We start from the raw sequence: 13,994 nt of genomic DNA, 5'->3' as shown, positions 1-13,994 counted from the left end.
TAATTCATTCCCAGAACTAAACAAACAATGAGGGAACAATGAGGGAGAAAGATTACTATTTTGTTTTACAAGCCTAGTCAATTCAACCCACTATCTGCCCTCATCATGGAAAAGTTTGTGCCGACAACCTTCTCTGCATAAAACATTATTTCACCCCTCGTCACCATTGCGAGAGTAATTGAAGCAGACCGCAGAGGGGTTATAAAACTAGTCTGTTTCACATTCTCCAGGATTCTTGGTTTCGTGACTGAGAGAGGTTGTTTATTAAAAGAGCAGGTCTCCAATGATACATGGCAGATCAGGCCAACACATTAAAACAGTTCCTAGTTCCCGGCACTGGCTTCAAGTCATGAAATAAGCATAGTGACCTTCACTTCAACCCCACTGCATTTTGAGGTATAAGAAGATTGTCACCCCAATAAATATATTTAAATTGAGAAGTTTCCCTGATATCTGCACTCTGTGGTAAGAAATGCAGTCCTTGTCTTCACTGCTGTAAATGCACCTACATTCGTTAGTAAATGCAAGCACATTCCGTAAATAATTTGTTAACAAGTATCTCTAGTAAACATAAGCTTAAATCCCACATCCTTGACTTTCTCTGCTTCCCTGCACCGAGCTAGACTCAGATCACATTCTCTGTTGTGGTTCAATCTATTCCATGTGGAGCCTAATGTTCAACTAAACAAGTTTCAACTGGAATAAATCAATTGAAAACCTTCAATTGGACAAAGAAAATAGAGCCTAATTGACTGTGGCCTATTTACTCCACTCTAATTAACGGAGCAACGGATGCTTCTCTGACATTATTTAACCATTTAAATTGTCTAAAGGATAACAGATCTGTATTGAAATAGTTATCCTAGGACTATACACAGGTGGTTGTTGTGTTTTTCAAATGAAGGCCTTGTGAGAACTTGTTGTAGAGATTTTTTTAAAGCAACTTCAGCCAAATACATTCCTGTTGTCATGCATCTTCATTGTGTTATCTTTCTTTGGACAAATGGTTTCACCTGACTAAATATTTAGAGCTGACTGGCACCTTTCTGAAAGCCTTTGTAGGAATTAGTGGAGCTTTTGGACTTAATCCTCTCACACCATTTCTCACTTCTTAAGAATCTTAATTAGAACCATGTATTCACAGGCCACATGTTTAACAGCAAGGAAAGAGAGAAAGAAATATATATATAAATAAGAGAGAGAGAGAAGCCAACTCCAGTATGTTTTTTTTATATAGGCAAAGGATACACAAATAAGATTCAACAAATGCATATTTGTGGTATGTTCTATGAATACATGTGAGAAGTTAGGCTAGTTCAATGTGGAGCATGACAATGAAAATTAGTTTCCACAGTGGATGTCACATTTATACTTCGTCATTATTTTATACAGTTGAGTTATTCTTCAACTTTTGGTAATTTAAATTAATTATCATTTTCCACTTGTGTGAAATACTGAGAATGATTGATTTGCATTGCCATCTAGTGGAGCTTGCGTGAGGACTCCCGAACTACATCTGTGCCTACTTTAGTCGTAAACTGGACTAAACAGGAGCAATGAATGTTGAGATCTTTCCATATCAATCGAATTGAAGCATGGGCGGCATTTGTGTCAGGCATCAACAAGAAGTAACCGTAGTTACGCTGTAAAATTTATGTTGATGTTTAGGAAGTTTTAGAAATGAATAGATCGTTATTAATACAAGAACTGCGTTGTTTTTGACCAGTTGGATTTGATTAGGATTATCAATTTTGCTTATTCATTTTATCAAGAGCTTTCTTTTGGAATGGATGCAGCGTGGATTAATTGTTTGTTTACATAGTGAATCAAGAGATCAGCTGATTCAACGTTAGCTAGCCACTAATTTCTACTTAGCAAAGCAGCTAACGTTACAATGTGTTTGGAAATTACTGTTCAGTATTCATGCTTCCCAAAGCACATTTGAAACGAACTCTTATATACCAAGCTATAGCTGGCAGCGGTAAAAGCTAGTTGTTAGCTAGCTAGCTTGCTAGCATTAGCTTTGTTTTCAGCAATCTCACCCATTGACATAGTGAGTGTAGGACGCTGGCTAACTTGCTGTGGCCAACTAGTTTACCATTAAAAATATGCCTTGTACTTGTGGCAACTGGAGGAGATGGATTCGGCCTCTGGTCGTTCTTCTATACTTTCTGGTTGTGCTTGTCGTCCTATTACCCCTGTGCATCTGGGAACTACAGAAATCAGAGGTCAGTTCGTATCTTTGCATCCCAATCACATCGTTACTTGACACTGAATAGCCTAGTGATTACATACGTCATTTATACCTTTCAGGTTGGTACCCATAACAAAGCATGGTTCATAGCTGGGATATTCGTGTTCATGACCATACCCATATCACTATGGGGGATCCTGCAGCATCTTGTAAACTATACTCAACCAGAGCTACAGAAGCCAATTATCAGGTAAGTGAAAGACTACTCTGTCACAGCTGTAGGATAGTAATTACTTTATTACCGTCATGGGTTTGTGTCTTTATCTTGAAGGATGTACAATAATACCTAACTGATTGTGAATGACCTCGACTCTTTTTTTTTACAGAATATTATGGATGGTCCCCATTTACAGTTTGGACAGTGTAAGTAATGCCTTCAATTCTTGATCATGTAGCTAGATGTTCTTAAAAGTCAACATTGGTTTATTGTTAAGTTACAAATATTTGACAAAATAAGTTAACAGAAGTCACTGTAGCTTTGACAGAAGTCAGAAGTCACTGTAGAAGTAAAACTGAAAAGCGCCTGACATGAGCGTGGCATTTCAATTAGCATCTGATTCTAATTAGCATCTGCTACGCTCAGCGTTCCCCCTGTCACACAATTTCCATTATCCTACTTCCCAAATAATGAGAACAGAGCTCCTTTAGAAAAACAAAACGGAGAAACAAAAAAATGCCTCACTGACTTTTCAGTGTAAGTGTTCAAGTGTTCACTTATCATGCACCATATCATGGAGATAATGTAATGGCCCATTCCTCTCCTTGTCTTCCTCCTCCCACCCTCTCCCTTTCTCTCTCACACAGTGGATTGCGTTGAAGTACCCCAGCATTGCCATCTACGTGGACACATGCAGGGAGTGCTACGAGGCATACGTCATCTACAACTTCATGACCTTCCTGCTCAACTACCTGGGAAACCAGGTACACATTCTTGTCATGACCTGACTGAGAATGATCCCAGACCTGTTTGTTCTAACATTCCAATCATGGCCACTCTTTGTCCTATGCCAAACATAAGTCTAGCACAAACACATCTGGATCCCAGGCTAGACTGAGTAGCCTATATTTATTTCAATATCCTCACACTGTAATTCCCCTCTTCTCTTTATTTCTCTCTCACTCTCTCAACCATGGGTAACCAGTACCCCAGCCTGGTACTGATGCTGGAGGTGCAGGAGCAGCAGAAACACCTTCCTCCCCTCTGCTGCTGCCCGGCATGGCCCATGGGAGAGTGAGTTTGTTGCTTTTATAGTTTTTGTAGTTCTTTAAGTGTATGTGTGCTATAATGAACAGGCCCCGTGTACCAGATCTGTTAGTGCTGTGTGTTTGGCATGAGAACAAATGTAGTGGTTGGCTTTACTCATAGCGATAGAGGACGCAACATTGTATCTGTCCCATTAGGGTGTCTGTGGGAGCATGGGCAGGGCATTGATGCTATCTCCATTTTGAAGTAGTGAATTTTCTTCTACTACTTTTATAAGTTGGTATACAAAAATTAAATGGTCATACTGCCACCTAGAATGTGTTGTTTGAACGGGTATAAAGCCAAGGTTGGCAAATTTACTGCCACATGCGGTTATGGAATTTTTGATCACTTATAATTCATTGGCTGATGCCTCCTTATGACCTGGATGGATTTATGTGATCCTTCCTTAAACCATAGGAAGTCCCACCCAATTGACTATTACAAAATGGTCAAAGTCCTTAATGGCGCTGTCCATGCTAAAACTGGCTTTTGGCCATTAGAGTCCTCTATCAATATCTATGGCATTACTGCACAATCAGCCAGGCTAATAAGGATCTAAAATATTATCCATACCATGTGTTATGAGTTTACATTTTAGGATGAAGGTCTATGTTTTTGTGCAGCAATAAACTACCACTTCTTTGTTTTACGTGGATATTTTAGGATTAATAACATGATTTTTTTACCACATTGATGTGTTTTAAGTATACATTTTATATTTCAAAACAGGAAGTTGGGTGTTAAAGTGGCTCCAGTCTGTGTGGCCTCCATTTTGAGTCTATTTCTAAAAGGTTCACCTTCAAGGTGTTTGTTTGGCTGCTTGAAGTCTCTCCAAGTCTCCATTGCTACTCGCCAGCTCCAAACAAGCCCCAGTCAGGCAACAATAGTAATATGTAGCATGCCTGCCTGTAGTTGATTAAGAACAGAACCAGAAGTGTTTGCAAGTGGAACAACGTGTTCTCATTTAGGAAAAATGCACCAGCCTTAAGAACAGAAAGACAGCATTAGGCTCATCTGTTTTGTTTACTCTGCATTTTAACTAATGCTGTGCATCTGCGGTTTTAGCCACAGGTATTGCAACATCTTTCTTCATAGGATGTTATTGATTTTAAGAAATGGAAGAAGTTCATGAAAAACAAAGCTGGTGATTAGTAAGATGTTAGTAAGATGCTATTTTATAGTGGGAAAAAGCTAACATTTTGTGTGAATGTCTTTCCTTAATAATGTGTACTGTGTTTTCCTATTGCAGGGTATTGCTATTGAGATGCAAGCTGGGAGTGTTGCAATACACGGTTGTCAGACCAGTCACAACAGTTATTGCCTTGTAAGTGTTTTGCACATTCCATTCAGGATGAACATATGTTATATGCCTAAGTGTTGAATGTACATGTGCCCAGAGAGACAGCAACCGTACCTTGTTCCAGGGCCAGCTCTGTCTCTCTTGACTTCTGGGTCGGCCAGTCCAAGCAGATGATAATTTGTTCAGATGGTGACGAAACATAAATATGTACAAAAAGGAAGAATACCAAAGGCCCAAACCTAAAGATTTCAAAATAAAAAAAGTATCATGGCCACCAAATCAACCAGCAGCCTTACGGCTACCAAGCTGCCACCCCTTGGGGGACTGGGGTGTGGAAGTGGGCTGTAGTGTGCGGTCTAAACTACCTAACCTATTCCCTAACACTCACCACATATAAATTAACTTTTGGTATCAAGTCATATCACATGTCTCCATTCACTATCCTGTAGGATATGTCAGCTCTGTGGTGTGTATGATGAAGGTAACTTCAGCTCAACCAATGCATGGACGTACCTGGTGATATTCAACAATATGTCGCAGCTGGTAGGTTCTGCATTTTTCACACTTGTCTCCACATTGCTGTAAACTTCCTGTCACCATACCACCACCACAAATATAACATTATTAAATATTTAGCAGTCAATATGTGGTCTCTTTCTCTATCATTCTCTCTTCTCTCTCCCAGTTTGCCATGTACTGTTTGGTCCTGTTCTACAAGGCCCTAAGAGAGGAACTGGCCCCCATCAGACCAGTGGGGAAGTTCCTGTGTGTCAAAATGGTGGTCTTCGTCTCCTTCTGGTGAGTGCTTTTTTTTGGGGGCTGCCATTTTGGATCACCCGCATCTACCTCCTAGCCTGGTTCCAGATCTGTTTGTGCTGTCTTGCCAACCCCTGTGGTCAATGTCAAGCCATTGACATAGCACAAACAGATCTGGGACCGGGCTTTCGACCTCCATGATTAATAACATATTTGTTTACCAGTCAATGTGTCTGCCATTCATGGATCTAGCATTGTTATCCATTAAAGTAACATAGTTTTGGCTGCCCATTTTGTATTTCTTATACAACTTCTTTTCAGAATTGCATGTGTAGGACTTGTTAACAAAGTATGTTTTAAAGCTGTGTGGATTATAGCCAGTAATTGGGTTAATGCGTTCTCTGTGTTGGCTGCAGTGTAGAGGATTGATTATTTCCACTCTGTTGTCTGGAATCTATCTTAGGCAAGCTGCGTTCATCGCTCTCCTGGTCAAGGTTGGAGTGATCTCAGAGAGACACACGTGGGACTGGGACAGTGTGGAGGCTGTAGCTACAGGCCTACAGGTAATGCAAGACAATACCAACACTGTATAACGCCATAGTAACATGTTTACTACAATGCTACATAATGCAGTTGTACAATGACTTGTTTGGTATAAGGTAATATCTGTTGAGACTTGTGGTCTCAAGCACCTAGAAAACGAGATGATTCATCTCAAGGACTTCTATCCTGTGCAAGATTTCTAAATAACCTAAATAGAGATGATGGTTTGTTACATACTAAGTACATGAAACAGGTGTGAGAATAGACTTGCTTTGCTATACAGTCAAGCTTTCATCCATACTTCATCCAGGACTTCATCATCTGTGTGGAGATGTTCCTGGCGGCCATCGCCCACCACTTCAGCTTCACCTACAAGCCCTACATCCAGGAGGCTGAGGAGGGATCCTGCTTCGACTCTTCCTGGCCATGTGGGACATCTCTGGCGTCAGGGCTGACATCTCTGAGCAAGTCCGCCAGCCGTGGGTTGGATCTCATCCCATTTGTCTTGACTCAATAGCGGTCCTGCATGGATGGAATCAAAAGGCTTATTCATTAAGAACTTTGTTTGACAGGTTTCCTCTCAGAACCAGCGCGTTGGCTAGCTACTCCATTTATGTTCATAGAATGTCATGAGAATGAAAATATTCTCAAAAAATCTTTTAAGACTTTGATAGATTTCCTTATTATGTGAGTGTGCCATTCTCAAATCTTCAAACATTTATTCCCTGATACAGGAGAACGGTTATGGGCCGAACTAGGAAGAGCTATTTTGGTGAGGCGGAGGACGACAGTGAGCGCTCAGGCTTGCTTTCTCCAGGCCCCTGGACGCCATCGGTCCCACGGAGACCTTGTCCAACCCGGTGTCCCCAAGGGTCGGTACCCAGGCCTGGGCAAAACCCAAACGCCCCACTCCTGTCAGCCTCGCCGGCTCAGCAAATGCTCACAGTGATTGGAGAGGAGAGAGAAGTGATTATGGCAGACAAGCTCCAGCCCAGAAACACCAACAACGAGCCAACAGACTCGGTTACAGACGACCTTGTCGTTATCACCTAGCGAGCATCATCGCTAAATCCTCCAATGGGGTCTCTGAATGCACGTTATACCAAACACAGTATGGCAGGAACCAAGGTACCGCCACGCTCTCTACAGACGGCTATTTGGCTCATCCGCACAAGACCAAATTAAAGCAAGCGATGAAAAAGCACACGTTAATGAAGAAATATTGTAGTGAGTCATTCGTCCACCAGGGTTGATGCAGATGGACCCTGTCAATGACAGCTCAAGAATGTTCATAAGCTTTCGTTAAGGGGTCCCCATGACACTTAAGATATCTTTTTCTTGTATCTGTATTGTACTACTGAGTCATAATGGTAAAGTACGGTACCTCAATACCTTATTTTAGTGTAACCCCTCATTTTAATGGGTCCGGACTTCAAGTTCAAAAGCTGGTGAGAGATTTTACCAGTATACGTGTTCTATAATAGCACCTGGGTGATGTCACTAAAACTCGTTAATCATTTACCAAGGGTTTTAGTTGTTGCTACGAAAAACATTCAAAGTATTATATATGTAGCTTTAAAACTGAAACGGACACAAAATACTGTTTTGCAATTGTCGATTGATTTATATACAGTACCACTCACTCAAGGGTTTTCTTGATTTATTTTTACTATTTTCTACATTGTAGATTAATAGTGAAGACAAAACTATGAAATAACACACATGGAATAAAAATGTTTTTATTTGAGATTCTTCAAAGTAGCCACCTTTGCCTTGATGACCGCTTGCACACTCTTGGCATGAAGAAAACCCTTCATGAGTAGGTGTCAATACTTTTGACTGGTACTCACATCATTGGTTTGTACATGCTTGAACACGGCCGAACCTATAGTACAGTTTTTGAAGCATGAAGCGGTGTCTCACTTTGGCATTAACGCTAACAGCCTCGAGCGTCTTCTCAGATGCCTTGTCCTAGTGTATCCACTATCAAGTAATTCACACATTTCACGTCTGCCTCTCATTTATAAATATAAACTGATGCTTACATAGTTATAAATATACATTTTGTTGCACCAATGTATCTGACATTTAACTTACCATTCTAATTTCTGTTTTAAGCTTTTCAGGGATATTAGTTGTGATTTACTGTACTGAAAGGGATTGATAGTCTTTTACTAGTTTCATTCATCCATTAGTAGAACGTCTTCCTATCAGGAATGTGTGTCAAGTGTGTGCAGCTATTGCCTTACCTGATGTTTGTCACAAAGCATTAACCTTCAGAGGAATTACTACATCAAACGTGTCAGCACCTGTGTCTTTTGAGAGTTCAACTCAAGGTTCCAAACATTCACCCTCCAATAAATGAAATTCAATGTGGCTGTCAGTTTTTGCTTAGCGTCAATAAGAAATTGACACAATGTTGTTGAGGTGACACCAAGTCTCTTGTTTGTTCATTATGATTTTCTTTGATTTCTAAATTATTATTTTGGAGATAAAATGCAAGTGCTGATACAAAACATTTGAATGAAGACTGCAACCATAATCAACAGACGTCATTCCAAAACAAGATTATGAACACACTAAAGACCAAAACGTCTCAAGGTGAGCACATCATAAAACATGTAAATGTCTTTGTGAAAGTCCTGAGAGAAGGCATATTGAGATGGTAGCTATTGTAGACCATGGGTCATTTTAGAGCTGGAGCTTCCGGAGAATCCATAGTCCAATCCCTTCCCCTCCTCGACACATATGCAGTTCACACTCACAATATAGAACCCAGAGTGATACCTTGACTTGATGCTCTTGTAGAATCAAAAGCACCACAGCTCCCTCCTTTTAAACACTTATGAAGTTGACTCTTGTACTTTCATATCACCAGACATCTACTTATCACAGACAGTCACTGAGCGGACTCTTAACAGAATCCACAGTCCCGGTCTCTCCAGCCCCTTCCTCTATACTGGCTGATATGGAGATGGAGCTCTTCTGCAGGGTGACGGCCAGTCGTACCCATTCTCCCTCCCTCACTGCCAGGGGCTGGTGCAGCACCACAGCAGCCTGCTTCCAATGGGAGTCCTGGTTGAAGGTGCTCACGCTGATCTCCTCGTTCAGGTGGATCTGGTACCAGAAGGGCACAGCAGTTACCCTGCCTGAGGCACTAGCCTGGACCTGGTAGAAACACACAGTCAGGGCCATAGAAATAGACTATTTTAATCAATAAAGTAGTAATTGTAAACTCAGCAAAAAAAGAAACATCCTAAACTGCTTTTATTTTCAGCAAAACTTAAATGTGTAAATATTTGTATGAACATAAGATTCAACAACTGAGACAAACTGAGCAGGCTCCACACGTGACTAACAGAAATGGAATGTGTCCCTGAACAAAGGGGGGTCAAAATAAAAAGTAACAGTCATTATCAGGTGTGGCCACCAGCTGCATGAAGTACTGCAGTGCATCTCCTCATGGACTGCACCAGATTTGCCAGATGTTACCCCACTCTTCCACCAAGACACCTACAAGTTCCCGGGCATTTCTGGGGAGAATTGCCCTAGCCCTCACCCTCCGATCCAATAGGTCCCAGACATGCTCAATGGGATTGAGATCTGTGCTCTTCGCTGGCCATGGCAGAACACTGACATTCCTGTCTCGCAGGAAATCATGCACAGAACGAGCAGCACGGCTGGTGGCATTGTCATGCTGAAGGGTCATGTCAGGATGAGCCTGCAGGAAGGGTACCACATGAGGAAGGAGGATGTCTTTCCTGTAACGCACAGCGTTGAGATTGCCTGCAATGAGAACAAGCTCAGTCTGATGATGCTGTGACACACCACCCCGGGCAATGACGGATCCTCCACCTCCAAATTGATCCCGCTCCAGAGTACAGGCCTCGGTGTAACGTTCATTCCTTTGACGATAAATGCGAATCCGACCATCACCCCTGGTGAGACAAAACCGCGACTTGTCAGTGAAGAGCACTTTTTGCCAGTCATGTTGCGGTCCAGCGACGGTGGGTTTGTGCCCATAGGCGACGTAGTTGTCGGTCATGTCTGGTGAGGACCTGCCTTACAACAGGCCTACAAGACCTCAGTCCAGCCTCTCTCAGCCTATTGTGGACAGTCTGGAGAACTGATGGAGGGATTGTGAGTATCCTGGTGTAACTCGGGCAGTTGTTGTTGCCATCCTGTACCTGTCCCGCAGGTGTGATGTTCGGATGTACAGATCCTGTGCAGGTGTTGTGACATGTGGTCTGCCCCTGCGAGGACGATCAGCTGTCCGTCTTGTCTCCCTGTAGTGCTGTCTTAGGCGTCTCACAGTACAGACATTGTAATTTATTTCCCTGGCCACATCTGCAGTCCTCATGCCTCCTTGCATCATGCCTAAGGCACGTTCACGCAGATGAACAGGGACCCTGGGCATCTTTCTTTGGGTGTTTTTCAGAGTCAGTAGAAAGGCCTCTTTGGTGTCCTAAGTTTTCGTAACTGTGACCTTAATTGCCTACCGTCTGTAAGCTGTTAGTGTCTTAACGATCGTTCCACAGGTGCATGTTCATTAATAGTTTATGGTTCATTGAACAAGCATGGGAAACAGTGTTTAAACCCTTTACAATGAAGTTATTCAGATTTTTACGAATTACCTTTGAAAGACAGGGTCCTGAAAAAGAGACATTTATTTTTGTGCTGAGTTTATTTCTATGGTCAGGGCCACAGCTCAGTGGAAGTACTGATAATGTGTAAGCAGACAATGGTGCCATTTACCATGTTTTCTGATAATGTATCTATAACTAAATGAATCTGTTGGGTTTGGGGCTTTACCTTGACATCTCTGTTGGTATAGTTGGCGTTGGTGTTCATGAGGTCCAGGATAAATAGTTCTACAGAGTCACTGAGATGTCTACACTGCAGAGTGGACAAGTCCAGAAACACATGGACTGGAACCTAGGAAGGAGAGAGATCATATCATTGTTACATATTAGATGTCCATTCAGCGGACATCTATACAACCCTACATCTGAGACTAATTCAACCCCTTTAAACAGAATGACAAGGCAGTCCATGTAGTCCAGTTCAGTATTTCCCAATCCTCTCCAGCTCCTTTCACTAGTTGTCAGGCGTTTTTAACAAAATCTCCAACTCTTAGAACTCCTTTAGAGTCGTGTGCATCATGTGACCTGCTGCAAACGCACCACTACACTCTAGAAAGCAGGAGGAGAGCGCTCAACAAGCGACAGAGCGGGAGTGTCACTGTCACAGAGAACAAACTAATGCCGCCGCCCCCTCCCGGTCACAGCTCCCGGTATCTCCGCCGCTCTACGTTGGATGTCATTGATGTAATGCTTCCTGATGGATCCAGGTAGGGATGTCCTTACGTGAAGCCGTGTGAATGCTTTTCCCCAGAGTGACAGTTGTGCCCTTGTCTGAGCTCTTCAGAGACAACATCTGTTTAAACAAACTGCCGTCTCGCGGGAGCCAACGCCGAAAAGCGCCAACATGACACCGGAAAAGACCGAACTTAAAAGGATTTCTCAGCTCCCCGTAACACGGACGGAAAGACAGATAAAAGAAAACATGAGAAGTCTCAACGTAGAATGTTGCATCGCAAGCAAAATGGGTTGGTTTTATTAACTTAAAAAAGCACAGTAAAAGGTCAGTTTAAATGCATTGTGCCATTTCAAAATTGGTTCACTTGAGCGCAAATGCAATATGGGAGACCAAGAACCACTAGTTCTGCGAAATAAACTATAAGAAAACAATGTTTCGCTTTCGCCAGAATATTTGGGGGGCTTATATGTCAGCAGCCATCTTGAGTCAAGATGTTACAACCCTCAGGCAACATGTTGCTGTGTCTCAGGAGCCTGTCCTTTGATTCAGAAGAATGATGCAAGGTACAAAGAACATCGAGGCAGCTGTCAATACTATGACTATTGCACCATTGACATGAGAGGGAATAGCAGATATGAGAGGGGAGACATGTTGAGCGAGAAAGGTTTGGGAGTTGTGTCACGTACAATGAATTTCTGAGTTGACCATACTTTTCCCCCTAACCATGCAGTACATTTACTATACGACTGTTAGTTATCGGAGTATACTGCATGCACATTTAGAGCTGGGGAGTGTGACTACAGCCAGGAGGTTTTCCTGACAATGTGACTGGACTCGGTCCTCTGTGGCTCAGTTGGTAGAGCATGGCGCTTGCCCTCAGAACAGCCTCAATTCGTCGGGGCATGGACTGGCCCATGTCGACTCCAATGTTTCCCACAGTTGTGTCAAGTTGGCTGGATGTCCTTTGGCTGGTGGACCATTCTTGATACACACGGGAAACAGTGAAGTGTGAAAAACCCAGCAGTGTTGCAGTTCTTGACACACTCAAACCAGTGCACCTACTACCATACCCCGTTTAAAAGGCATAAATCTTTTGTCTTGCCCATTCACCCTCTGAATGTCACATACACAATCCATGTCTCAAGGCTTAAAAGCCTTCTCCTCCCCTTCAGCTACACTGATTGGATTTAACAAGTGAGAGTACACAGAATCAGACCTTTCAACTGGATTCACCTGGTCAGTCTGTCATGGAAAGAGCAGGTGTTGCTATTGTTTTGTACACTGTGTAAAGATATATCTATATACACACAGTATATCCAAAACAAACGGTGTGGTTTGAGGCCTGAATGCTGATTCACTGAAATCTGTGGTATATCAGACTGTATACCAATATGAAAACATTCATATTTAATGTTAATTACATTGGTAACCAGTTTATAATAGCAATAAGGCTCCTCGGGGGTTTGTGGTATCTGGCAAATATACCACAGCTAAGGGCTGTGTCCAGGCACTTTGTGTTGCATCTTGCATAAGAACAGCCCGTGGCCATATACCACAACCCCTCTGGCCTTATTGCAATAACATACATACTGCTAATATCTGAGCGCCGTCTCATTGTATAGCCCAGTGAACGATGTCTGTAACGTTAAAAATAAATGTAATACAGCGGTTGCATTAAGAAGAAGTGTATCTTTGTAAATATATGTAGAACATGTATATTTAGTCATGTTTATTGCTTGTTATCTGACGTTATCTGTCGGAGCTATCATCATTTCTCCGGACATTTGAGTAGCATTTTTTGAAATCTCGTCATTGTAAACAGAGATTTATGGATATAAATGGCATATTATTGAAAAAAAATTAAATGTACTGTGTAACATGTAATATTACTGTCATCTGATGAAGATTTTCAAAAGGTTAGTGAATTATTTATTTTTTAATCCTACTTTTAAATTGTATTTTTTCTGGGACAAAATGGCCGCCGCTTGTCTTTTGTTTCGGTGGTGATCTAATATAAATATGTGCTATGTTTTCGCCGTAAAACATTTTAGAAATCTGACTTGCTGGGTAGATGAACAAGGTGTTTATCTTTCATTTGAGCTATTGGACTTGTTAATGTGTGGAGGTTAAATATTTCTAAGAATATTTTTTTGCATTGTGCGTTATGGTAATGAGCTTGAGCCGTAGTCACGATCCCGGATCCGGGATGGGGAGTTCTATATCATTAAAACCTCAGGCCATAGTGACGACATATGCAAGGCAGGTGGGGAGATGCAGTAAGCATGCAGCGGATCTGGGGAGGTGTGTCAGTAACTCACAGTGAACTGGTTGATGAACGGGCGATGTTGAAGCCCAGTGTCGGCTCCTGGCCCTGGACAGCACTCTCCAGCAGCAGGGTGTCAGACTCCACCAGCATCCCGTACAACACTATTCTCTCTGGGAAGATCTGACCGCCGTCCTCCAACAGGCACCTGCCATGGATGGACCCCACCAAAACAATCAAACTATTATACAAAAAAAAAGGGACAGATTCTTCCAAGCCCAAGTAGTCTACCAAAGCTATCTTTCCCAGCAGC

General features: G+C 42.2%; 1 protein-coding gene and 1 pseudogene across 1 annotated transcript; one reads left to right on the top strand and one right to left on the bottom strand.

Moving 5' to 3' along the window:
* Positions 1–1,895: 1,895 nt before the first annotated feature.
* Positions 1,896–7,152, top strand: LOC135566684 (transmembrane protein 184C-like; annotated as a pseudogene).
* Positions 7,153–8,010: 858 nt separating this feature from the next.
* LOC135566683 (protein arginine N-methyltransferase 9-like) lies at positions 8,011–13,918 on the bottom strand. Its single transcript, XM_065014327.1, has 3 exons — positions 13,737–13,918; positions 10,912–11,034; positions 8,011–9,267 (listed from the first exon to the last, which is right to left on the bottom strand). The coding sequence occupies exons 2-3, from the start codon at positions 10,948–10,950 to the stop codon at positions 8,989–8,991; spliced, it is 318 nt and encodes a 105-aa protein (XP_064870399.1). The 5' UTR covers positions 10,951–11,034; positions 13,737–13,918; the 3' UTR covers positions 8,011–8,988.
* Between the last annotated feature and the right edge of the window lie 76 nt (positions 13,919–13,994).

The sequence above is a fragment of the Oncorhynchus nerka genome, unplaced genomic scaffold (assembly GCF_034236695.1).
Source record: "Oncorhynchus nerka isolate Pitt River unplaced genomic scaffold, Oner_Uvic_2.0 unplaced_scaffold_3766, whole genome shotgun sequence".
NCBI classification, from domain to species: domain Eukaryota; kingdom Metazoa; phylum Chordata; class Actinopteri; order Salmoniformes; family Salmonidae; genus Oncorhynchus; species Oncorhynchus nerka.
The sequence above is the reverse complement of the archived record's forward strand: the minus strand, read 5'-3'. Positions and strand labels throughout refer to the sequence as shown.